Here is a 26,770-nt window from a genome sequence, read left to right on the forward strand (position 1 = left end):
CAACGGGCAACCACAGGAATTACTTGCAGTCTTGTTCTACTTAAGAGGAACAATTGTGGTTGATAGCTTTCAGTCCATTCCATTTGGGATACACTTACATTGATTGAATGAATGGAGTTTTCAAATTGCCTGCCTTGCTTCTTGTACTGGGGTACCCTCTCAGGTACAAACAAAAGAACCCACAACACAAACACACTGACAGCTGAGTCCTACACTTCTCCATCCCTAAGGGATCTGGTTCTCCTGAGGTTCCTAGAGCTGCCCAGAATCAGAGGTCTGTGTCATTCCCACCTAGGACTGCTGTCTGGAACTAAGACAAAGCCAGTCAGTGGTGCCATGGCTCAGGAGGCAGAGGCAGGCAGATCTCTGAGTTCGAGGTTAGCCTGGTCTACAAAATTCCAGGACAGGCAGGGCTACACAGAAAAACACAGCAAAACAAGACAATGAGACCAGCAGCAGTACGGAGGCTTTGGTTCAAAGGTCTCCGTGGGGAATATAAATCTCTATGGTTCAGATGTCTCTCCTCAGTGACGCACAATAAGCTGTGGCTAATGCGGGGCCAGGATAAAGCAGGCTTTGTGAAAACTGTCTTAATTCTTAAAACCCCACAGTATTCACATTGTATAAAATTACTTAGTAACAAGGGTCTGAGTCAAGGTCTGTGACACTAGAGTCAGAACCTTTGAGATAATGATGGGTTCTGGTTCTTGCCTGTTGTTTTGGTCAACCTCACCACACTGGTGAAGATCTAACCCTCTCCTAACCCAGAGGCACTCAAAAACCACTCATACTCCATCAAACCCTTTTGGGGTATATATTGCTATTTGTTGTCATTGGCCATTTTAAGGTAATGTCTCACTATGGGTCTCTGGCTGGCCTGGAACTTACGATGTAGACCAGGCTGGCCTTGAACTCACAGAGCTCCTCTGCCTCTGTCTCCTGACTGCTCGGTTAAAAGCCTGGACTGCATGTTCAACTCTGTTTTCTTCTGAGGGCCTGTCCTCCAGCCCTCTGTCCTGGTTACTGCATTTTTATTGTTTTTACACAAGTCATCCTGGAAGAGGAACCTCAATTGAGAAAATGTCTCTGAAAGATGGAGACAGGTTTATGAGACATTTTCTCCTTTCCTTTCCTTTCCTTTCCTTTCCTTTCCTTTCCTTTCCTTCCCTTTCCTTTCCTTTCCTTTCCTTTCCTTTCAAGAGAGGGTTTTCCTGTACAGTCTTGGCTGTCGTGGGGCTCCCTGTACCAAAATAGTCTCTAATTCTGAGATTGCCTGCCTCTGCTTCCCAGGTGCTGGGATTAAAGGTGTGTTTACCACACCCACTTTCTTGAGAAGTTATTGATATGGGGTACCCCAGCTAACTGAGTGGCGCTGCCCTGGAAGGTGATCGTGGGCTATATAAGAAAGCATGCTGGGCAAGCTGTAGAAAGGAAGCCAATACGCAGAATCCCAGCATGGCTTCTGTTTCAGTTCCTGCCTCCAATTCCTCAGTGACAGAGTATGACAGGACGATTCTAAGATGAAACAAACCCTTCCTCCCTAAGTTGCTTTTGGTCATCATATTTCACCACAGCGATAGGAAGTAAGTGAGAGAATGCCCCCTAAACGTACCCATGATCCTGCGAATGGGGTCGTCAGGACTGGCGAGGGCCTGAATCTGGCCCTTGAGCACAGTCTCCTTACTGACAGAGAATGGAGAGGATCCACACATGGAGAGGCAGCTGCTCACCTCCAGGCACACTTTCTCCCCAATGGAAGTCAGGGCGTCCTCCAGTTGGAAGGAACTAAAATAGAGAGGGGAAGAAAGAGAACAAAGGATGCAACCCTGGCGCTGTCCTGATAAGGAAGGATGACAGCTCAGAGTGTGTAGGATCTGTGGCTCCCTGCCCTGCTCCCTCACTTCCTAGCTGGGCATCCCTTTCTAATCATACCAAAGTGGTTGCTGTCTGTTGTGGACAGGGCCTCATAGAGCCCAGGCTGGTCTAGAACTTACTTTACAGCTGAGGAAAACCTTGAACTTGCGGTGTTCCTGTCTCTACCTCCAAGACTAGAGCTGTGAGCTACCACGCCAGTTTTACAGTGCTGGGGACGAGGACTCTGAGCATGTGAGGCGCATGCACGGTGGGCATGCGCTCTGTCAACAGAGCTACATCCCCAAGCCTCAAAGCACAAAGTTCATGCCTACACAGTGAATAAGCTTAGAACCACCTTCTATCCCCCAACACCTCCAATGAAATACACAGAAACCAGAAATTTGGTAGCTGTGGGACAGGAGGGGGGAAACGTTGTTCATTGAATACTCTTTTGTATCTCGATTTTCCCCCATGCTGGAAACCAGGCCAAAAACCTCACACACGGTAAGCACTTGGCCAGCTGAGGCGCATCCCCAACCCTCTGCAGACGCTTTGGTTTGGTTTGGTTTTTGAAACAGGAGATGGCCAGGGCTAGCTGTGAATTTCTGACCCTACTGTTCAGGCACTGGGATCAAATGTACTCTAGCTATTTGTACAAGGAAGAATCCAAAGAAGAGAACAAATATCCCCGACTCCTTGGTAGCCCCCTGAGGGTGGGGCTGCTGGGAGAACAGTTTCCTCTCAGCTCTTTAACTCACACTGCTATTTAGTGACTATGCTCTGTACTGTAGCACTTCTGGGAAATAAGGGAGCGAGTCCCAGGCCTCACTGCTGGTCTGGTATCACACTGTGCAGCCCCAGAGTAGCCAGAGCTCCCAAGAAGAGGAACAAAAATGGAAGGGACATCTGAGCCTGAGCAATGGCCTCAGGGCAGGCCTCAGTCTGCTGGTCACAATGTGTGAACACGCTCCACGTGGCACTGACCGAACACACAGTACAGGCTTTAGCAGTACAACCTCCTCCTCTTGTAAGGGGACGCAGTGGTCTGAATGAGCATGGCTCCATATACTCATACTGGAACTCTGTGGGGAGTGGCGTTAGGAGGTGTGGCCTTGCTACTGCCTGCTTCTCAGATGGAGAACTCCTGACCCCTCCTCAGCACCGTGTCTGCCGTGTCTCACTATGCTTCTGCTTTGACAGTATGGACTAAGTCTCTGAAGTGTAAAGTAGCCCCATTGTAAGAGCTGCTGTGACCACTAGGCAGTGCAATGGTGGCACACGCCTTTAATCACTCAGGAGTCAGAGCCAAGCGGATGTCTTCAGTTCAAGGCCAGCCTGGTCTAGTGAGTTCCAGGACTGCCAGGACTACACAGAGAAGCCTGCCTCAAAAAAAAAGAAAGAAAAGAAAAAAAAAAAAAGAAGAAGAAAAGAAAAAGAAAAAGAAAAAGAAAAAGAAAAAAAAGAGTTGCTATGGTCGCGTTGTCTCTTCCCAGAACTAGAAACTAAGACAGATGAGAAGGGTTCCCTCTGCAGTGGGCCTTATCAGATACAGGGCTTCCTAGCACTGTTCAAACCCACCCATGTGTTGTGACTCGTGGGAGTCGTGTCCTGATTGTGATGAGGGAGAATGTGTGTGTGCTAGAATGTGTACAATATTAAGTTTGACTCATGAGAAAATGACACATTTGTGGCAGACACGACATGTCTATATGGTATGTGGCAAAGGGCATGCTCCAAGGAGTAGAGCTTGTTTCTTCTGTGATCTTTATCTTCCAAGAGACGCAGCTGGAACTACTGGCTGTCCTGGGGCCAAGGTCCACGTTCCACTGGTTTCTCTAAGGTCATGGTTTTTACTGAGGGTTGGTAGTGAAAACAACTCAGTGGGTGGAAGTCAGTGGGGTCAGTGGGTGGAAGTCAGTGGGGTGATTTGTTAATAAATCGGATTAAGTTAGAAAACAGGTTAAACATGGGGAATGTTCTACCTTGGCAGGTGTCTACTTCAGTTCTATTTGTGTTAGAATGTTCTGGTCGCAGCCGAATTACTCACTGTGGGCTCTGAGGACAGACATTTGAAAACTACAATCCTAGAGCCTGGTCAAGGCTTCTGTTCCCTGTAACCTGGACATGATAGCCATAAATCAACTTCAGGTAGGCAAAGTCTTCTCCAATCTCCTGGTGGCCTTACACTGGAAACTCCCACTGTCCATTCACTGTAGGTCGGCCACTTACGGCAGATGCACGTCTGCTAGCAGAATCTTCACCACCGTCTTGAGCTTCTCCGCAAAGCCGGCATGCCCAGAAACTGCAGGTGCAGAGGTACTGAACGTGACGAGCAGCACAGCTCCCAGGAGGGCCAGCTGCTCCAGCTGGAGCTGCAGCTCTTGGAAACGAGGTTGGTCCATCAAAACTGTCTGCAATGAACACACATGGCACTGCTGAGCAGAAATGCAAACTGGCCAGCAGAGGGCAACAGAGTCACACCTCCACCTGCTCTGCCCTGCCCTTCCAGATCTCCTGGATTCCTTTCAGAGCTAGAACAGCTGAGGCAGTCTGGCCATAAACCTGAGACTCTACCCCTTCCAGGACTGAGATCTCAGGCAAGTGCCTTTACTCCCTGAGGCTAGACAAAAGGGACCTCTCTTTGTACAGCCCCTGAAAGAGGGAGAAACCAGGGCAGCAGTGGAGCAGTAGGAGATACAGTAGCAGGAAGGGAAGGGTAAGAAGATGCAGCTAGGGTGGCCAATGAGAGTCCATCTCCATCCCCACAGACCATGAAGTCACAATGCTGACAGATGGGAGATCCCTAAAGCAGAGCCTACAATTATTCACCCCCGTATCCATAGCACAAAGGAGCACCAAGAGCTGGGCAAGGTGGGCACCCTCCACCCACCCACAGATGCACTCAGACAGCTAAGACAGGAGGATTGCTGTGAGTGTAAGGCCAGCCTGAGACACAAAGCGAGACGGTCTCAGAACAAACAAAACCACCTCAGGTGTCTAAATAAAGAGAACAGTCAGAAACGAAAAACCGAGCAGAGCCACACAAAAGCCACCTGCAAGTGACTGCCTCTCACGTTAAAGAGCCCAGGCTTCCCTACCCGAGGCTGCAGAGATGAGGGAAGAGCAGCACGAAGGAGGCTGATTCGGCTCAGAGGTTTGTGGTTGTTTTCTTTTGGGGGTGGTAGGCTTGGGGACAGGATCTCACCATATGGCTGCAGCTGTCCTGGAGCCCACTCTGTAGACCAGGCTGGCCTCAAACTCACACAGATCCACCTCTCTCTGCCTTAAGAGCACTGGGGTTAAAAGTGTGCACCACCATGCCTGGCCTAGATCTGAGTTTTCACATGTTAAACAAACAAGCTTTAAGAACCTCTTTGCTACAGGGTTGGGGATTTAGCTCAGTGTTAGAGCGCTGGCCAAGCAAGCACAAGGCCCTGGGTTCGGTCCCCAGCTCTGGAAAAAAAAAAAAAAAAAAAAAGAACCTCTTTGCTGGGGGCTGGAGAGATAGCTCAGGGGTTAAGAGCACTGGCTGCTCTTCCAGAGGTCCTGAGTTCAATTCCCAGCAACCACATGGTGGCTCACAACCATCTGTAATGAGATCTGATGCCCTCTTCTGAAGACAGCTACAGTGCACTCATATATATATAATATCTTTTAAAAAAAAAGTTTGGGACTGGGCTTCAGTGTTGAAAACAATAATCAGAAAATGGAGTCAGAGCCTGGACTTCTTGGAGGTAAAACCTCCCTCAAGACTGAGGTCCTTCTTCACTAACAGCCTCCATTTACCTCACTGTTCACGTGGCCACGATGTCACTTAACAGTTAGTTAAGAGGAGTTGACTTCTCCATTGCTGACTTCCCTCCCGAAGCTCCAATGCCACTCCCCAGAGTCACACCTTCCAACAAGCCAGCACCAGCTTTAGGTTCCCCGTTCCGTACCAACAGGGAACTCCGGCAAGAAGAGAAACTCACAGCTCTTGAAAGGAAATAGGGACCATGACAAGCACATTGACAGAAGCTGCAGGTCTAAGGCTGGAAAAAGGAACAAGTGCCCTCAAAGAAGACAGGAAGCCACACGCCAGATTAGTTTCTGCCAGAAAAGTGGGGAACCCCTCATTACTCATCCTCTGCAATGGTCCCTGCAGTTAGACTTGCTTCTAATGCTGCTCACTGTGGAAGTGGCAGAACCTTTTGGCAATCAAGCTGTGAAGCAAAACCAGGTTTTTATTTTGTTTTGTTTTTATGGTTTTTCAAGACAGGGTTTTTCTATATAGCCCTGGCTGGCCTTGAAGAACTCAGGGATTAAAGATGTGTAACACCTATACACACCTTTTTTTATCATGACAGATTGAATAAAACAGTATAAAAAGTCCAGTGGTGCAGATGGGAAGCACGTCACACAGCACTGCTGGCAGGGTGAGAACAGATGAGCAGTCTCTCAAAGTGTGGCGCCTGGAGTCTACCCAGGAGTTACAGCCAGGATACAACCTCTAGAGTTGAAGTCAAATGTCCACACAGTGTGCGGCACACAGATAACCACAGCAGCGGAATGCACGAAAGCCAGAGTGACCACAGTCACAGCTGGGAAGGAAATGAGCTGTGTCCACACAGTAGGAGATGATGTGATAAGCCTACAAGACATCGTAAGCAGGCCAGGCACGCAAGCATAAGTGTGGCATGACTCCATGAACACAAGCACCTGCACATGCTGGGCCTGTTATCATAGCATTTGGAAGGCTAAGACTGGAAGTTCAAAGCCAGTCTGGGCCGCAGGAGACCCTGTCAGAAAAAGCCAAAACAGGGGTTGGGGATTTAGCTCAGTGGTAGAGCGCTTGCCTAGCAAGCACAAGGCCCTGGGTTCGGTCCCCAGCTCCGAAAAAAAAGAAAAAAGAAAAAAGAAAAAAGAAAAAAAAAAGCCAAAACAAACAAAGATAAAAAATTAAACTCCCAGAGTTATTAAATTTGTAGACTTGCAGTATAATGGTAGTTGTCAAGAGCCATAAGGGACAGGGAATTACTACTGTCTTAGTCACCGTTCTATTGCTGTGAAGACACACCAAGAGCCATGGAGGACAGGGGATTACTACTGTCTTAGTCACCGTTCTATTGATGTGAAGACACACCACGACCAAGGCAATTCTTATAAAAGAAAGCATTTAACTGGGCATTTGCTTATACTTTTGGAGATTTAGTCTATCATCATCATGGCAGGGAGCAGACAGGCAATGATGCTGGAGAAGTAGCTAAAAGAAAATGGCTTGGCATGAACTTCTGAAACCTCAAAGCTCAATGGTTAAGATAACTAGCTGCTTTTGCAGAGGACCCAGGTTCGATTCCAAGCACCCAAATGGTGGCTCATAACATAACTCCAGGCTTCAGGGGATCTGATGCCCTCTTCTGACCTCTCTGGGCACTGAACTCACATGTACACACCCACACAGACACACACATATAATTACAAAACAATAAAAATAAATCTTTAAATTTTTTAAATTTATTTTTACTTCATGTGCATTGGTGTTTTGTCTGCATGTCTGTCTGTCTAAGAGTGTCAGAGACTCTGAAACCGCAGTTACAGACACAGTTATAAGCTGCCATGTGGTTGCTGGGAATTGAACCTGGATCCTCTGGAAAAGCAGCCAGTGCTCTTCTTAATCATTGAGTCATCTCTCTGGCCTCAAAAAGTAAATCCGAAAGAAAGAAAGAAAGAAAGAAAGAAAGAAAGAAAGAAAGAAAGAGAGAGAGAGAGAGAGAGAGAGAGAGAGAGAGAGAGAGAGAGAAAGAAAGGGGAGGGAGAGAAGGAAGGAAGGAAAGGAAGGAAGGAAGGAAGGAAGGAAGGAGGGAGGAAAAAAGAAAGAAGAAAGGAGAGAAAGAAAGAAACTCCAAAGCCCATTCCAGTGACACACCTCCTCCAACATGTTTATGTCATGTTTTACAACTCAAACACAATGGGGTCTTCAAGATGGCTCAGCAGGTAAAGGCCTTGCCAGCAAGCACCGTTACTTAGGTTTGATCCTCAGATCCCACGTGGGGGACGAGAACAATTCCTGAAAGTTGTCCTCTGACACATTCCCAAACTCACCTCATAAGCAAATGTAAAAACAAGTAAATAATTCTTTTTTTTTTTCTTTTCTTTTCTTTTCTTTTTTTCAGAGCTGGGGACCGAACCCAGGGCCTTGCGCTCGCTAGGCAAGCGCTCTACCACTGAGCTAAATCCCCAACCCAAGTAAGTAATTCTTTAAGTACAATGGAAAAATCAAATGATTAAGAACTGGTCGTGCCATTAAAAACCCCCACTGTGCTTCCCAAAAGGAGCCAGCTGTATACTCATTTATAGAACTGTCTAGAACAGACAAATAGAGAGTGGAAAGCAGAACTGGAAGGAGGAGAAAGTCTGCTGGCTGATGATGCCTGAAAATCTAAGTCTGAAAATATACCAGAAAGCACTGAGGGGTACATGCTGAGGAGGAAGGGACAGGTGGATCTTGGCGAGTTCAAGACTAGCCAGGACTACATAGCAGGCTCTAGAACGGCCAAGGGTACGTGGAGAGCCTCTGTCTCAAAACACAAAGGAGGAGAACAAGGGAGAATAATGAGGGAAGGGAAAAGAAAGATCTCATTGCTTATTGTCTCATCTGTAGAATGTACACATGTACACATACAGAGAGAGAAGAAAAGGAAGACACATAAACAAATGTAGAACCAAGCGGAAGAGAGAGAAGGGATGGTAATAAGGGTGAGGACGAGCAAAGGACGACATATGAAATGCCACCATGAAATCCATTACTTTATACGCTGAGAATTTAAAATACTTACAATTTCAAGTGAAGACATTTTTGGTACGTGATTTGTATCAGAATAACAAGATTCTTTAAAAAAAAAAAAAAAACCCTGAGCAACTTGAGACAATGTATGAATGGTTAAAGTGCCAGCGGCGCCTACCTCAGGGAAAGGTCTCCGGAAGTGGTCCCATTTCAGAAGCTTCAGGTAGGCATAGTTCTGGACAGAAGCAGCGGTCAGTAGTGGAGCATCCCCAGAGCCAGCAGCGCCTCCCCCGGCTGGCAGGGCATGTTTGCACTTCTGAGTCAAAAGGTCGTTTGAGGCCTCCTCCAGCCACTGGGTGACAAAGTCCAGGGAGTCTGTGGAAAACAGGGTTACACGCATCACCCTGACATTTGCAGGGAGACTTCTTGGGATTACCTTAATGAAGAGCGAAACAGTGAAATTCAGAGTAGAGAATGAACTTTGGAACCCACAGAACTGAATCCAAATCACCATATTGCTCATCGCTAGCTTTGTGACCTCAGACAAATCTGAACAGGAGACTCCTGTTATAAAGAAATGCCCAACCCCGGCCTCATGGATGACAAAGCAAGGGCCTAGCCTAGCCTTGCCCGCTTCCTTCCTACTCTTTCCTCTAGTACTGACCACAGTCCATGTGGCTGGAAGCCCAGACTGACTGCAGCTCTGACGGATGGCAAAACTTGTGGCTTGCAAACAGGACAAGACAGCAGCCGGTGTCCCTTTGTGTAGTGCAGCACACAGAGTGCTTACATATTAGTCAGCCTTCTTTCTGGTGTGACTCACCGAGGTGGCAGCATGTAAGCGGGGCCCTCAGATGGCTTTCAGTGGCCTTATGCTCCCTCTGCTTCCCTAAAGTTGAGTCACACACAGGTGATACACAGAACACCAGTGTCCTCCACACTCTGAGTAAAAAGTGCTTCTTGGGAGAGGTGCAGTCCTGGCGGAAGCCTCCTTCAAACCAAGCAGGACCTGTGGTTATAGCTGCTGTCAGCTCCTCCCTGGTGCTACCTCTGTTCTCTTCACAAAGCTCTCAGTTTGGCTCTGACTGCTGATATGCATGGCCACACCTTGCCTTCAGCCTTCTAGAGACAGTCTTTCTCTGTGGCATTCAGGCTTTGGAGACCTTGAAATGGTGGAAAAGTACGAGACCGTGATGACCAGGACTCTAGTTAGGCTCCCACGCAGCAGAGAGCTCACTGCTGCTGAGCTTCTGGCACCTGAGTCTGCCACACTCTTTAGCCTAGAAGACCGCAGCTCCTGTGCCTCCTGAGGCACGGACTGAACAGTGTGTCTGCCAATCTTCTCCCATTTCTTCTACTCTCCCCTCTTCCCAGTCTTCCTGGCCCCAGTCTCCCATATAAGGAAGGCTACAGGAGCTAACTTCTCAAGCTGAGTTAACCAACCTGGTCAGGCCCAAGATCTATTCAGACTGCCATCATCTCGTCAGCAAAGCTAAGCTACATGGGATGTACCACACACTGCACCTGAAAGTGTCCTACAAATACGACTGTACTAGACTTAGTCACTTGTTTACCTGAAGTCACATGAGCCTTGTAAAAATGCCATTTTCTTCCCAGCACTTGAAGAAAGAAAGAAAGACTGTCACAGTTTATGTTCAGCCTGGATTTCACAATAAACACCAGGCCACCTGGGCTGCAGAACAAGACCTGGTCTCAAAACAAAACCAAAGCTGGCTGTGGCGGTGCAGGCCTTTAGCCTGGTACTGGAAAGGCAGGGTCGTGCTCTACCCAGGGCTACAAGTATTTTGGGACCCTGAGAAAGAAGGAAGGAAGGAAGGAAGGAAGGAAGGAAGGAAGGAAGGAAGGAAGGAAGAGAGAGAGAGAGAGAGAGAGAGAGAGAGAGAGAGAGAAAGAAGGAAGGAAGGAAGGAAGGAAGGAGGAAAGAAAGAGAGAAAGAAAGAAAGAAAGAGAGAGAGAGAAAGAAAGAAAGAGAAAGAAAGAAAGAAAGAAAGAAAGAAGAAAGAAAGAAAGAAAGAAAGAAAGAAAGAAAGAAAGAAAAAGAAAGAAAGGAAGGAAGGAAGAAAGAAAGAAAGAAAGAAGGAAGGAAGGAAGAAGGAAGGAAGGAAGGAGAGAGAGAAGGAGGGAGGGAGGGAGGGAGGAAGGAAGGGAAGAAGAGAGGGGGGAAGGACGGAGGGAAAGGAAAGGAAGGAAAGAAAGGAAGGGAAAGGAAGGAAGGAAAGAAAAAAAGACAGACAGACAGACAGACAAAAAAAACCCAAGCAAACAACCCCTCTAAGCTAACAACAACAACAAGCAGAGTGAAAGTGGCCCTTTCCTGGCTGTGAGCACTGAGTCATGCATGTGTAAGGAAAGGGGTAAGGTGACAGTCCCTGCTCCCATCAGCAGGAGAAAAACTAAGTAACAGATTTGTCATAAAGAACAAAAATTAAGACCTGAAATATAATTTAGCTAAAACTGTTGTTTTCCTTGTGGAAAAATAAAAATTTAATCTAATAATCTTCATTCTTTCCATTTTTATTCTCAAGTCCTCCCAACATAGCTCTTGCTTGTCCACTGAGTTTATTTCTGTTCTTTTGTTTTTGATGTTTAAGAGCATCCCATGCTTTTCCTTCTTCAAAGCATGCCACCCTCATACCTCCTCACCTTGGGTGACGTGTTACCATAACTAAAATACAAGACAGAAGTCAAACGATGAAAAAGGGCCACAGAGCCACTCACTTGGCTGCTTCTCCAACACTTCCTGAAACTTCTTTCTCTCATATTCGACTGACTGCTGCATGAGGTGTGGCCTAATGCTACTGATAGCGAAGTTGGCCATGTCGACTTTCATTAGGTCCAACACAGAAAATATTGCCCTGAAAAAAGAAAAAATTTAGAAGCAGGCAGTAACTATGTAAGCATAGTTTAAAGGAAAAGAGATATATGTTTCACCTTAGAAGGCACAACAAAAGAAATCTGGGAAATCGTGAGAAAAAAATGGGTTAAGAAAATGAATTTGGGGGACTGGAGAGATGGCTCAATGGTGAACAGCACTTCCTGCTCTTCGAGAGCACCTGTGCTGGCTAGTTTCATGTCAACCTCACAGAAGTTAGAGTCATCAGAGAGGAGGGAGCCTTAGTTGAGAAAATGCTTCCATGAGATTGGGCTGTGGGCAAGCCTGTAGGGCACTGTCTTAACTAGTGATTGATGGGGGAGGGCTCAGCCTGGGTGCCTGGGCTGATGGTCCTGGGTTCTATAAGAAAGCAGGCCTTAAAATAAAAATGAAAATAAAAATAAAAAGCAGGCTAAGCAAACCAAGGGAAACAAGCCAGTAAGCAGTCCTTCTCTACAGCCTCTGCCTCAGCTCCTCCTCCTAGGTCCCTGCTCTCTTGCTCTGGAGTAAAACAACCCTTTCCTCCCCAAGTTGCTTTTGGTCATGGTGTCTCACCAAGATCATGTGACAGACCTGACCATGTTGTTTTGGGGGACTGTGAAAGGACTTTGAAAAGCTATCAAGTGTTCAAAGCTCAGTGAGCTTCTCTGTGGTAGCCTGGAACCTGTTGAGAGCAGCGCAGATGATGGAGGCATGGCCTGTGATGTCCCAGAGGGAAGTTGGAGTGTCACTTAATGACACTAGCAAGGACGTTTGCTATTTTGAGCTGATAATCTGTGGTTCTGGTTAGCTAGTGTAAAGAATCAGTTGTGATTAACAAGGGACCAGAAACACTGAAGTAAAACCTTCGCATGACTGGGACAATTGATGCTGGCTAGCTGGAGCTAAGAAATTTGTGGTAATTAAGAAACCAGCATCACTAAGGTGAAATCTTCTGGGAAGTGGTTTCAACAGAGTCAGTATACAGAAGCTGTGTTCCAGAGATGACCAACATTGTCCCTTATACTAGCAGCTGAATGTGGTACTGTGTAAGTCACCAGGTTGAGCTCGTTTTGAAAGCATGAAGGGATCATGGAAAGCAATGAAGGCTTGGCTCCATGAGAGGCCAGGAGAGGCCATTGGTGAAGGTGGAACCAGAATAGCAGTAGAAGCCCCAGGATTGAAGGAGTCATGAGGAAAGTTGAGAGCCCAGGAGAGGCTATTGGTCAAAGTACAACCCAGTTGCAGAGGACCCCAGCATTTTGGAGATGCCAATACCACGGAACAACTGCCAAGAGCAGCAGCAGCACTCCATGGTGGAGTGGAGCCAGCCTAAACCCAGAAGACAAGCTCTGTGTACTGCATAGGGCAGACGACCCAGGCCCTTTGGAGGAGCTGGCCTCCTCCAGCACCAGCACTCACATATATATACCCAGACAGACACACGAGCACACATATACTCAGACAGACAGGCATACATACAACTAAAAATAAAAATCTTTTCTAAGAAGTTCAACAAATTCGGAACACAAACTCTTAACTAATGGCTTAAAAGTTAACAAAGTTTTAAGGTGCTTTTTTTAACATCCTAATCTTGACACTGCCTTTCTAGCCTAGAGCGTGTTCCTTGGGTCTAGGCCAGTTCTTCTGGCAGCCTGAGGAGGACAGAGACCTGAGCTGGAGCTCCTTCGTCTTCATGCTTACAGGTTAGTTTATTTTCTAAGCAAAGAATAAAAACTGGCTACGTGAGGGGCTCATACATACAATCCCAGTACTATGAAGGCAGAGGCAGGAGGATCTCTGTAAGTTCGAGACCAGCCTGGTCTTCAAGTGGCATTCCAGAACAGCCAGAGGTACACAGAGAGACACTGTCCCAAACAAAACAAAACAAATTAACTTTCTCTTTCCTCCTCCCTCTTAACCCAGTTTCTGTTTTAAGAATCATTTTATGCTCTAGTTCAGTGGCATTGCCAGTTCACACTGTCCACCCAAAGGGCAAACCCCTGACCTGCTACTGAGAATGCCTTCCATTCTGTCCGGCTTACACCATGACTATGGACGGCTAAGTGCCCACTGCGGGGGGAAGGGAGGTAGTTAAGAACCCGAGGTTCAGGTGTAGACGTGGCTCTGCACAGAAGCAGGGCTAGGACCAACAGTGCTCCCAGGTCCATGGTCCTGTAGAACCACAGCCTTCGAATAGGGTCACTGCAGCCCTTCCCCTGCTCTTTGCCCGGGTCACAGATCCACAGCAGCCCTCTTGTCCTGAGAGGAAAACTCTCTACTGCAAACTCTCCCATCAGCTCCCTAAGACCCACAGGGAAGCAGAGGCTTCAGAAACTACGTGGGCAGCTGCTGATTTAGAGAACCCACACATGCTCACAGGGTGTTTTCAAAAGCCCAGCTCTCCCAACTTCTCTTTATGAAAGTCAACAGACTGGGCGACCTGAGTCATCACAGCCACAAGCAGCTGGAACCAAGAAGCACTTCTATCTCTCTGGTTTATTTTACACTTACTCATTCAATTCAGCCACGTTTTTCTATAGATTATTTATTTATTACATATAAGTACACTGTATCTGTGTTCAGACACACCAGAAGAGGGCATCAAATCCCATTACAGAGGTTGTGAGCCACCACGTGGTTGCTGGGATTTGAAATCAGGACCTCTGGAAGAGCAGCAGTGTTCTTAACCACGGAGCCATCACTCCAGCCCCAATTCAGCCATATTTAAATGATTATTTTATGTGTATTGGTATTTTGCCTACATGTATATCTGTATGAGATCCCCTGAACTGGAGTTACAGATGGTTGTAAATTGCCATGTGGTTGCTGGGAACTGAACCTAGGTCCTCTGGCAAGGCAGCCAACACTATTAACTGCTGAGCCATCTCTCCAGCCCTCATTCATTCATTTTTTAAAGATAGTATCTATGTGCCCTAAACAGGATTTGAACTCAAGATCCTACCTTAGCCTCTTAGTGCTACAAAAACAGTGGCAGTTAGTGATAAAATTCCTACATTTCTGTGTTTTAGATGTTTGTTTTAGAAACACTTTTAAAATGACTGAATTCCTAGGCTTTAGGAAATGTAAATCTAGCAAGCACAAGGCCCTTGGTTTGATCCTCAGCTCCGAAAAAAAAGAAAAAAAAAAAAGGAAATGTAAATCTGCAACAGTTTTCAACTAGAAGTACTGTGATGGACACATTCCATACCTGAAAAGAGGCACTATTTCCTTAACGTCCTTTAGTTTTTTAACTTCCTCATCTCGAGCAGGTGCGCACAATATCCCCATCATGCCAACAATGAATTCTGCCAGCTTGGAAATGTCTAGGGCCCCATTCTCTGCTTCCTGTTTTATCAGCTCCAGATCCAAGGTTTCTGTTATCTGGTTTCTCAGTCTTGTGTGACCAGGCAGCAAGAAAGATAACAAAGTCTACAAGAGAGCATAGATAAGTTTAATCAGAATTTCTCAGTCAGGAATCACTTTTATAATACATGAAGGATTTATTACTATTCAAAAGGGAAGGATCACCAACTGCTATTATCATGCACATATGTTTAGACTCTAAAAACCTACAGACAAACATGCACATGTGTCATTTAAAATAGCTACTTATAGTTTTGCTCACACTCTAGCAGTCACCTGGATGCAAGAAAAAGCTGGGAGTTGGTTGGTCGGTTGGTTGGTGGTGTTCTCTGGGGCATGGAGTTGGTTGGTCAGTTGGTTGGTGGTGTTCTTTTGGGCAGGGAGTTGGTTGGTCAGTTGGTGGTGTTCTCTGGGGCAGGGAGTTGGTTGGTTGGTTGGTTGGTAGTGTTCTCTGGGGCAGGGAGTTGGTTGGTTGGTTGGTTGGTGGTGTTCTTTTGGGCAGGGAGTTGGTTGGTTGGTGGTGTTCTTTGGGGCAGGGTCTTGATGTGCTAGCCCATCTGTCTACAAACTGGCTATCCAGCTCCCTACATGCTAGCTAGGATCACTGTATGTATTACCATGTTTGCCTAAAATTGGTCAATGATAAGCAAAGGAAAGGTCAGTTGCTATGGAAGCCTGTGAGCCAACCACTGATTCTAATTTTCCCAGGTAACAATTCTTCAGTATGAAGCTTAAAGCCACTGAGAAGAACAGTTCCATCTCCAGCCTTTTCTATTCCAAGGTATAATTACATTTTGGCTAATATAAGTTGAATGCCACTTACTAAAAATTTATAAATACTCTGTATTTCATAATGCAAGTTTTTTAGTCTCTAAGAAATACGAATGTTTTCTTTGTTGTACATAAGTAGCATCTTCAGGTTATCATGGCTTGGCTGAAAAGAAACTTTAAAGGGCAATGGTGGCTAAATCAAAAGTACATGATCCAAATTCCTTCAAATACTTTAACTTTGGGGCCCTCACTTTCTTTAGTTTCCTGGCCTAGTAACTGAAAAGAGAATTATACGAATTCTAGGTTTAGAAATATAAAAATTAAAAGAATAAACCCCAAAAGGCCACAGACTGTGTGTTGGTTGATAGCCAACGTTAATTTTTTAAAACATAGTGTTTTATCTGTGCTTGTGCTGGCAATACACAGTAGGGGGGAGCGAAATTAGCTGCGGAGCTGCTGCAGCGAGCATGGGGACTTCTCAAGTCTCACCCAATTTTTCTGGCTCTTCAGGAGCTGTTTAAAAGGAAAAGGCTTAAGGTAAAAAGAAACACTATAGAGAGATTTCTTAGTGAATTACTACACCTTGGTTCGCGATCTCTGGGAATCTCACGGTGGACAGCTGAGATAAGCTAGAAAAGGATTTAAATTTTGCTTGGGAGCAAGGAATCTTAAAGGCAGAGTTTCAGCCGGTATGGCACTTAGTGCGTAGCTGCCTAAAAGATCAGAAATGCTGTCAACATATAAAAAAGGGACAGGCTGTGTTAGAAATGCTACAGGAAGAATGATCTAAAAAGGCTGAGAGTGAGGTGGGGGAGGACTCTAAGGAAAACAAAAACAAGAAAGAAATTTCTGCTTTTAGTGGCCAGACCTTCAACTCTTGCTCACAGAAAGAGAGTGCTCATTAAGAAAAGTTCTTTAGGGAGCCTGCCTTATCTGCTGGCCCTATTCCAAGAGAGGAGTCAGTCTCCAGCATTAAATTACTTTTCTCACTGGTCATCATTAGCATGGAGAATGCCTTTGATCCTATCCCCACAGCAGCCAGTTCCTGCCCCTGTGGTCGAAATGTCCCAGGTTGAGGGACAGAGAAGCCCCTAAAATAGTTTCAAAAAATCTACAACAAACTGTAAAGAACTTTGTTTTGTTTTGCCAGTCAAAATTTAGAATTCAGGCTTTGGCTGTGGCCAAGGTCAGGAATAATGTTTTCTTTTCCATGGGCCTTTAGCCCACCGAGACAGTTTGGTGAAGGACTACTACTGCAGTCCTGATATTCAGAGACATGGAGAGAGCTATAGTTTTTTTTTTTTTTTATTATTAAAGGTTGGTACTATAGTATTAACAATCTCCTTATTAGATGTAAGAGACAAGAAGCCCCAGGTAAACTGGTTACAATTCTTTTGTCAGCTGCTTAGAATCTAACACCCAGGTTCTAACGTCTCTCCATCCTTTTGTTATTAGTTGTTACTGGAAGCCTAGTGCCATTTAGAGGATGGGTCTCTTGAGCGATAAAGCCACTGAGCTGGCACTAAAGGAAGGTACTCCTTAAGGTAAAATCTAAGTCCAGAGAGACAGCCGGTAACAGATAGGCTGCCCCTCTGCTCACTTTTCTGTTTCACAGACACAAGTTTTTTTGTCCCAAGAAAGCCTCCTGGCTTAGCTGTGTGACTAAATGCTATTTGCCCTCTTCAGTGGACCTCTATTCTCGAGATTCCCTTGTTTTCTCACCATCCCATTTAAGATGCTTGTTAGTAACTGTTACAGGTCTTCTTTACCACCGAGGAAAGACAGAATCCTACTAGAGGCCAGAAAAAGTGTTCCAGAGATGGATGGAAGGCCCTCACTTCTGCCTGCTCTTTTCAGACGCCTAAAGGTAGGGAGTGCCAGGTCTGCCGCCAGGCTCCAAGGGTGGGTCTCTGAGGGGCTAAAAAATGCCCCACCAATCTGGCTAAGATAAGAAAAGGATATGAAGGGGGCTGGGGATTTAGCTCAGTGGTAGAGCGCTTACCTAGGAAGCGCAAGGCCCTGGGTTCGGTCCCCAGCTCCGAAAAAAAAAAAAAAAGAACCAAAAAAAAAAAGGATATGAAGAGAATGTTACAGAAATTTAAAGGGTTAAGTTAAGTTGCTGAGAGTTAGTACAAGTTACAGAGAAAGAGGTAAAAAGAACAGAAAGCTAGAAAAAAAAAAGAGACAAAAAGAAGAGGAAGTTAGAGAGATAAAGAGAGATAAAAGACGAGAGAGGAACATATACTGGCCACAGTAGTTAGGGAACCTAGGAAGATAGTACCTGGCAACAGAAGAGAATTCCTGACTAAAGATCAGTGTGCCTAATACGAAGAAAAAGGACATTGGGTCAGGGACTGCCCCAGAAAGAACAAGAGGGGACACTGGAGAGCTTCTTGGTGCTGGCTATGCACAGAGATAGAAGGGAAGCCTGCCCAGTTGTTTTGTGGATACAGGGACCCAATGCTCTGTGCTCCTATGCTCCAGTGGGCCAGTATCCAAAGACCTTGAGTACAAGGAGCTACTGGCAACGAACAATACTTATGGACTGCCCGAAGAACAGTGGACCTTGGCGTGGGCCGGGTAACCCACCCACTAATTCATGGTCATCCCTGACTGCCCCTATCCCTTGCTCATGAGAAAATTGCTCTCCAAATTGGCTTGCGTGGGCTAAAATGGCTAGATGAGGCCATGTGTATACATATCTATAGACTGTGTATGTGGAGCTTAAGACCTGTCTCAGTACACCAGTAACTGATGCTGGGAGATGAATGGCTTAGTGCTGTTCTGCTTGGAACACATCACTCCTGCCAGCCAGGCACTAACAATTATCATCCAATCCAGGACTTAAACTGTGATAGAGTGGCTGATAGAGTGTCCCAAAAGATGGGACCACTGGTCAGCTGCCATGGACTAGATTCTCCACCGGTTGGGGACAATCTGGTCACCTTGCTGCCCAATCCGGACCTGGAGCCACCACAGCACGAGTGTCAAACACTGACAGAAGCACATGGGTGGAGGAAAGACCTCTACAACTGGCTGATTGACCCCTGCTGAAAGTGGAGGCTACCTTGCCCACAGACAAGAACAGTTCTCTTCATAAAGGTCAGAGATAAGTGGGTGCTGCCGTGGTGGACAAAACAATGTCATCTGGGATGGCTGAACCCCAACCCCCCAGCACATCAGCGCCACAGATGCCTTTGCCATCTCTTAAGATGCCCTGATGAAGCCAACAACTGTGAGTACTATTCATTGCTCAGGATATCAGGAGGGAAGACATTCAGTGACATGGGACAGTAACAAAACAGATAAAGTGGCTCGGGAAATGGCTATACAGGAGCCTATCCTGGTTACAGGCCTACAAGAGACAGCCACTGGGAACTGGGATTTGACTAAGGGATGGCCTCACTTAGAATGTACAACAGAAGAAAAGGCCCAAGTTGTTTAAAAGATAAAAGGACAATGACACACTTGGGGAGAAAGCTATACCTCCCAAAGAACAAACAAAAGACTCACTTTGCCAAATTAAGAAATGGACTCATTTAAGAGATAAGAAGTTTGTCCAAATAGTTAAAATATATGTAATAGACTTTAAGATTTTAGCCAAGAGAGACAGTAAAAAGTATAAGATATGTCAGTAAGTGAATGCTTAACAAACAAACAAGACAAAGAGACCTAGAGAGTTTAATAAAAAGTCAAAATAAACTTCACTGAGATAAATCAAGAAAATATAATCACAAGTATCTCCTAGTGCTTATAGATACTTTTTCAAGAATAGATAGAAGTTTTCCTCACCAAACGAGAGACGGCCTCTACAATCATCAAGAAGATACTAGAAGAAATCTTCCCCAGGTCTGGAATGCCCAAGGTAATCTGGTCAGACAACGGCCCTACTTTCGTTGCCAAGGTAAGCCAGGGTGTGGCCAAGTATTTAGAGGTCGATTAGAAATTACATTGTATTTACAGACCTAAAAGTTCAAGACAGGTAGAGTAAATAAATAAAATTTTAAAAGAGACCCTGAACAAATTGACCATGGAGACTGGCGCAGACTGGGTGACACTCCTTCCCTCTTGCTCTCTTCAGAGCAAGAAATACCCCTTCCAGATTCAGCCTTACCCCCTTTGAGATCTTATATGGGGCCTCAGCCCCCCATGACTGTATTAGATGATGTTACTGAACCAACATGCCATAGTAATAATGATTTGTATGCCAGGCTAAAAGACCTACAGGTGATACAGAAAGAAATCTGCTCACAGCTGACAACAGCCTATGCCCCGGAGACCCCTGAGACATCCCATCAGTTCCAGGTCGGAAGCAGCTACACTGAGCCCAGACACTCGAGCCTCGCTGGAAAGGACCATACCTGGTGCTGCTGACCACCCTGACAGCCGTCAATTCTCAGCCCTCACCAGCCGTGTACTAGCTGTTAGGGCTGAGAGCTGGGACCTAGAGGGAAATTCAGTCATGTTTGTCCTGGGTTCTATCAAGATAGGTGTGGGATAGGCTTGATTTCTATTACAAATGATATAACATTACATATGTTAATACTCCTAACACTTCTTGGGACTGTGCCTCAGGGATCACAATCTATATAAGTTTAGAAGTTCTAAAAGCTAGTCATGACCTTGGTGTATAGGTTTAGATAGTGTCCAGATTAGAATCCTAATGCTAAAGACTTAGTAAGACACAAAAAAAAGGAGTTGAGAATTACTTAGGGATAGGGCTATCTAGGTGCTGCAAGGGCAACACAAGGACATCTGCTGTTGCCCTACAATACAAGGCTTATAGAAAATTCAGAACTGCCATTGACTCAGATATAAAAAGAGGGAAGGACTTTTTAGCTGACCTCTAAGAATACCTAACCTCTCTCTCAGAGGTAGTCCTTCAAAATAGAAAAAGATTAGACCTGATATTCCTTAAAGAAGGAGTCTGTGTGCTATACTGAAAGAAAAATGTTGCTTCTATACAGACCATTCAGGAGTAATTAAAGACTCCATAAATAAACTTAGAAAAAGGTTAGACAAAAGACAGACAGAAAAACACATCAGAGATGGTTCGAGAGCTAGTTTAGTAGATCTCCCTGGATGACTACCCTACTCTCTGCTATAGCTGGGCCATTATTAATAATTTTCTTGGTTTTAGTTTTTGGCCCCTGCGTGACAAACAGGTTAATTGCTTTTGTTAAAAATCGAGTGGGTGCTGTGCGGTTGATGGTTCTGAGACAACAGTACCAGTCAGTTAGGACAACTGGTGAGACCAAATACGAGACTTGATATCAAAATTCTAAGATTAGAATTATTTAGTAGGAGAAGACGGGAATGAAAAGAGAATTATACGAATTCTAGGTTTAGAAATATAAAAATTAAAAGAATAAACCCCAAAAGGCCACAGACCCAGAGCTAAGCCCTACAGCCAGGACTAGCAGGCCATAAAGATAAAGGAGCACAGGAAACACTGTCCAGGCAGGACTGACAAGCCATAAAGAAAAGGAATACAGGAACCAGCCTGAGTTAATGGGACTGATTCATGGGACGTCTGACAGAAAGACATCTCCCCCCAGCTCACTCAGGGCCATCCTCCAGACCCTGATAAGCCCCTGACTTCTAACACGTACTCTTTCTGCTTTGTTCTCACTGCTATGTTTGAATGAGCCAATTGTATGTAACCACGCCAAAACCCCCTAGCCTTCTCTATATAACCCTCTGACTTTTGAGTTTCGGGGCCGACACCTCTGTCTCCTGCGCGGGATACGTGTCGGCCCAGAGATCTCTGTAATAGGTCTCCGTAATAAACCTCGCCTTTGCTTATTACATCCAAAATGGTCTCTCTGTGTCTGGGGTCCGCAATTTCCCAAGACTTGAGTAAGGGTCTCTCTGCGTGGGATTTTTCAGTAACAATGAATATTCCCTAAGCAACATTAACTCTCAATCTTACCTCTTTGATCTCTCCTACAAGTTTGATGGCATGGTCATAGGTCGGGGGGTCTTCACTTAGCTGGACACTCAAGCAATCCCAGAATGCTTTGTGTACAATCTCCTTCACTCTCTTCTCCAAGCTAAAGACAATGGGAAAAATAAAAAGACAAATATTATATATGTGCATGTTTAAAATCACTTTCAAAATCATAAATTCTATGGCTGTAGAGTAAAAATATTTAAAACCATAGAAACTAAGGAAATGTGAACCAGAGCAAGCTGATGGCACACTATTTATTTTGCCTCTTAAGAAGAGTGGCTTTCACCTCACTTAGTAGCCAACATGAATCCAGTGACTAGCCCATAACAATGCCATAAAGAAAAGGCTGCAGTGCTGGAGAGGTGCCTTAGCAGTGAGAGCATTTGCATGCACATGCTACATGTAAATACACGCAGGAAAAACACTCATACACGACTTTTAAGTTTCTGAAAGACTGGAGAATTCAGAGTTGGTAGTTTTCATTTCTCTGACTTCAGCAAGTTCCTATTCACACATATGTGAATTGGGTGCCTACAGAGCCAGAGGCAGTGGATCTCCATGGAAGCAGGTGATTGTACACTGCCCAGCATAGGTGCCTGGAACTGTGCTCAAGTCCTCTTGCAAGAGCAGTGAGTACCCTTGACTACTGAGCCATCGCTCCAGCCTTTATCTTTTACTATTACCTTGTATAGTCTGTTTTTTAACCTAGGGGCTCGCTGTAGCCCTGCCTGGCTTCTAACTTACTACATAGTTGAGGATGACCTTGAACTGATCCTCCTTCCCAAGTGTTGGGATTATGGGCATGTGGCACCTCACCTGGCTTCCCTGGCTTCACAAAGGGTGGGAATTAGATGACAACGGTACAATGACAGTTACAAGGAAATGAACAGTTTGCTGACGACACTGGAAAAATAAAGAGCAGCTACCATGTCCTAATAGGGAAAGATGGCATCAAAGCGTTCACGGGCTCCAGAGCCTTTACCTGTATCTGGAGAACGTGTGGCTCCCAGACCCCTGTTCACAAGTTACTTCTGACCTAGCCATATTTTTAGCACTGATGTACAAAAGGAAGAATGAATTTAAACACACTGGCATCGAGTGAAAAGCCAGTCCCAGAACTGGAAATTCTCTAGTACACAAGTCCATGCACGTACCTGCCTTCAGCTAATTCAACAGCATTAATCCGGAAGTCTCCATTTACCACAATTTCATGGGCCAGAGCCATGTTGGTGACTCCTTTTGCTGTTTCTAGCAGTTCCTCTACAGTGACAAGCCGAGGAGGACTAGCTGTAACAGAAACCAGTTTAAGAAGTCTGTTAGGTTAAGGCCAGCAATGGCAGCCACAGTGAGAACTCTACCCCAACATTTCAAACAACAGACCTAGCTTTTCCTTAGTTTCCTTTTACCCAGAATCCTAAAAGTAATAATCATTTACATAACACACAAAACATGATGCCCACTAAGATTGCTCAATGGAAAATAAGTAAAAAGTTAGCTTAATGACCCATGCCTTTAATCCCAGTACTCGGGGGCAGAGGCAAGCAAAATGAGGACAGCCAAGGCTACACAGAGAAACCCTCTCTTAAAAAAATAAAAAAAGCAGTAGCAGAAGGAGGTGGAGGAAGAAGAGGAGGAGGAGGAGGAGGAAGAGGGAAAAAGGAGAAAGTGGAGGGGAAGAGGAGGGGGAAGAGGAGGAGGAAGATGAAGAGGAGGTGGGAGACGAAGAGGAAAAGGAGTCATCTTACAATTCCAGAACTAGGAAAAGTACAGGCAGTAGAATCAGAAATTCAAGGCCAGCCTGGGTTTTATATTTAAAGTCTCACCTTAAAACCAGGTAACAGGGTGGTGGTGGGAACAGTTTTTGAGATGTAAATGAATTAATTAATTTAAAAAAACCAGATAAACAATACTGCACTTTTCCCAGGGTTTAAGGGATGGAAAGTTTCTAGGTGCAACAGAAAATGCATTTCCTTCCAACTATGCTGCTCCTTTCCTCTGCTCCTCATTGCTCCTGAAAAGGGAACCAATCTAAGAGTTGGCCAAATCCTGTTTAAAAAAATTACTAAATTGTATATGGGGAAGTTGTAAAAGTACTCATCCTCAGAAAATTCTCAGCATTTCCAGAAAATATTAATACAAAATAAAAATAAAATTAATCATGCATATTGGTAAGATATAACAAATATTTAAAATAAAGTCTACATATTTTTTCAATTATGGTATAATAGAGATGTCAATTTTTTTCCAAGTCAATGTATTGACTAAATATATTCTAAACAAAATCCCAAAAGACTTTTTGAAGTTTCCCGATTGATTCTAAAATTTATATGGAAATGGCAAAAGACCCAGAGAGCCAAGACTATTCCAAGGAGGCAGCTAGAAAATTTGTCAAGCTAATTATCAAGACTATAAGGTTTTAAATATATAGACATATAGAGTGACAAAGAATTCAGAAATAGACTCAAATACATACACAGAGAGACTGACATACTCATATGTGTCTATATATGTAGTCAGTGGGCAAGCATAGTATTTTTAACAAAATATTTCTTTTCTGGCTTTCTGAGACAAAGTTTCTTTGTATAGCTTTGGCTGTCCTGAAACTTGCTTTGTAGACCAAGCTGGCCTTGAACTCGCAGAGATCTGCCTGCCTTTATCTCCCTGCTGGGATGAAAGGCATGCTCCACCACTGCTCAGCTTAATATTTCTAGAACAATTAAATAGTCACATGCATCTACAAAAGAAAGACAGCCAGGCGGTGGTGGTGTCCCAGGCCTTAAATCCCAGCACTCAGCTGGCAGAGATAGGCAGATCTCTGAGATCAGAGGCCAGCCTGGTCTACAGAGTGAGTTCCAGGACTGGTAGGGGTACACAGAGAAACTCTGTCTCAAAAACAAAAACAAAGGGGTTGGGGATTTAGCTCAGTGGTAGAGCGCTTGCCTAGCAAACGCAAGGCCCTGGGTTCGGTCCCCAACTCCGAAAAAAAGAAAAAGGAAAAAAGAAGAAGAAAAAAAAGGAAAAACAAAAGAGTGGAGAAAGAAAATTTGCACCCTAATAAGATAGATATGCTTATAAAAATATTTTATATAAGTAATTAACTCTTGGCTGAATAGTTGACACTAAAGTACATATGGTAGGTATCTTCGATGTTTTTCAAAGTTGAGCAACATTGTGATTTTGTAATTGTCTATGTTGAGAAAACTGCTTTATATATGGATATATAGTAAAAATTACAGAAACACATTTAGAGACCTTTAAGAAATTGCTAGAAATTTTATCCTAATCTCAATCCAAATTTCAAATACTTTTTAATGAAACTCAGCATCAACTGTTTTGAGACAGGGTTTAGCCCTGGCTGTCCTACAACTCACTCTGCAGACCATGCTGACTTTGAACTCAAGAGATCCAAGTGCCTCTCCCTCCTAAGCTACTGCGTGGATCAAACATCAATTTTAAAAATAATTTTTCAAAAAACATGTGTGTCTAGGTATATCTATATGAAAGTGAATGCTGGCATCCAAAGTGGAGAAAAAACATTGGATTTCCTGGCATTGGAGTTACAAATAGTTGTCAACCACCCAACACAGGTGCTGGAAGCAGCTTCTGGCTCCTTGAAAACTTGAAAATACTCTTGCCTTAGACATGACCACACATAATTTCAAATAATAGTAACTTCACATTAATAACTAACACTTGCTTCACATTATTTTAGAGCAATGCCACTATTGACAGAATGGCAAAAAGCACGTCCCAAGTCCATCCTTCCCAGAGTAACTGAAAACATAAACCAAAAGTCCTCATTAGAAACTGCAGTAAATAAAATCCATGTTAGCAGTCTCTGTTAGTTTTCCACTGTTGTCAGGAATACTGGAGACAAATCAACTCAAGAGAAAAAGTTGTTGGGTATGGTAGCTTACACCTGTCATCACAGCACTCAGACACTAAGGCAGTTAGACCACAGAGTCTGAGGCAAACCAATAAAGTGAGTTCAAGGGCAGCCTAGTCTACAGAGTGAACGTGACTCAAATATGTACTTATCTACATACAAGCTAGGAGCTGGGCGCAGTAGTATAGGACTGTAACCAAGTACTTTGAAAATGGAGACAGGATGATCAGGAGTTCAAGGTTATCCTTAGCTACAGAGAGAATTTGAGGCCAGCCTGAGCTACGTGAGGCTGGAACTTAAAAACCATTTGGGATGGGAAGCTGGCTCACAGGTTTGGAATTTTCAGCCCCTGATCTAATGGACCCAACCTTTTGGGCCTGGGGTGAGCTGCACTTAATGGCAGGGTCCACATGACTGGAAAAGTTGCTCAGTTTAGCTCAGAAAGAAAATGAGAATGAAGAAGTAGCTGGAGACTCCAATTCTGTCAAAGGGCAGTTCCCAATGACCCTCCCTCCTCACAGTGCCACAGCTGGATCCCAGCTCTTAACACACAGATCTATGGAGGACATTTCAGACTCAAACAATAGCATCCACACTATAGCACCCAGTCCCTGTCAGGAGCCATCTAGGAAAGGCTAAAGGCATGCAAGTAAGTTTTCTGGAGATAGCCCACTGTTCTGCATGGCTGCAGTAGGTAAACTCTGAACTGCAGATGAGATCTTCATAGATCTCATCTCAGGATTGACTCTTGCTACTGATATGCCTTTCCTGTCATTATTACATAGTGATTCCTGGACATTAGCCCACCATATTGGGCAGATTTTCTGCGGATCAATGAAGATATACTATCATGTGGTAATGCTGTATAGACAAATTGATGATTTCATAATTCCTAATAATGATTCTATAGAATTCCTAATTTTTTACAAGCAATTTTGAGTCCTCTATAGTATGAAAGCTGCAATTAGAGCTCTGTAAACCTTCATGTATCTTGGGCTAATTGCACTAGGATAAGAAAGCAGGCTTGGAACAAATTTATACTCAGGGAAAACATTCCTTCTAGGTTAGCTGTGAGACTAGTATCTGATAACTAGAGGTCATAAACTGGGAATGGACAATTGTAGGTGCAAGGAGAGAAAACAAAATATTGACTAGTTTATCTACAAAAAACTTCAAAACTAATGAGACACAAGGCAGATGATTTGCCTTTTGACAAAACCCTGCTAACTTGTGACATAAGAATTAGTGTCTTAAATTTTTAATGAACTTATGGAGTTAGCAACAGATAATGTTTAGTCAGGTATT

General features: G+C 44.5%; 1 protein-coding gene across 2 annotated transcripts in view; it reads right to left on the reverse strand.

The window, feature by feature from the left end:
• Positions 1-26,770, reverse strand: part of Tcp11l1 (t-complex 11 like 1) — a 67,628-nt gene that overhangs the window by 34,993 nt on the left and 5,865 nt on the right. For both annotated transcript variants that reach the window (XM_087653836.1, NM_001109202.2), the window contains 7 exon segments: positions 22,734-22,866; positions 21,559-21,679; positions 14,701-14,921; positions 11,357-11,493; positions 8,796-8,992; positions 4,084-4,265; positions 1,613-1,785 (listed from right to left, as the gene is read on the reverse strand). In XM_087653836.1, coding sequence (XP_087509962.1) covers positions 1,613-1,785; positions 4,084-4,265; positions 8,796-8,992; positions 11,357-11,493; positions 14,701-14,921; positions 21,559-21,679; positions 22,734-22,866 — 1,164 coding nt within the window.

Source organism: Rattus norvegicus, chromosome 3 (genome assembly GCF_021556685.1).
Source record: "Rattus norvegicus strain SHRSP/BbbUtx chromosome 3, alternate assembly SHRSP_T2T, whole genome shotgun sequence".
NCBI lineage: Eukaryota > Metazoa > Chordata > Mammalia > Rodentia > Muridae > Rattus > Rattus norvegicus.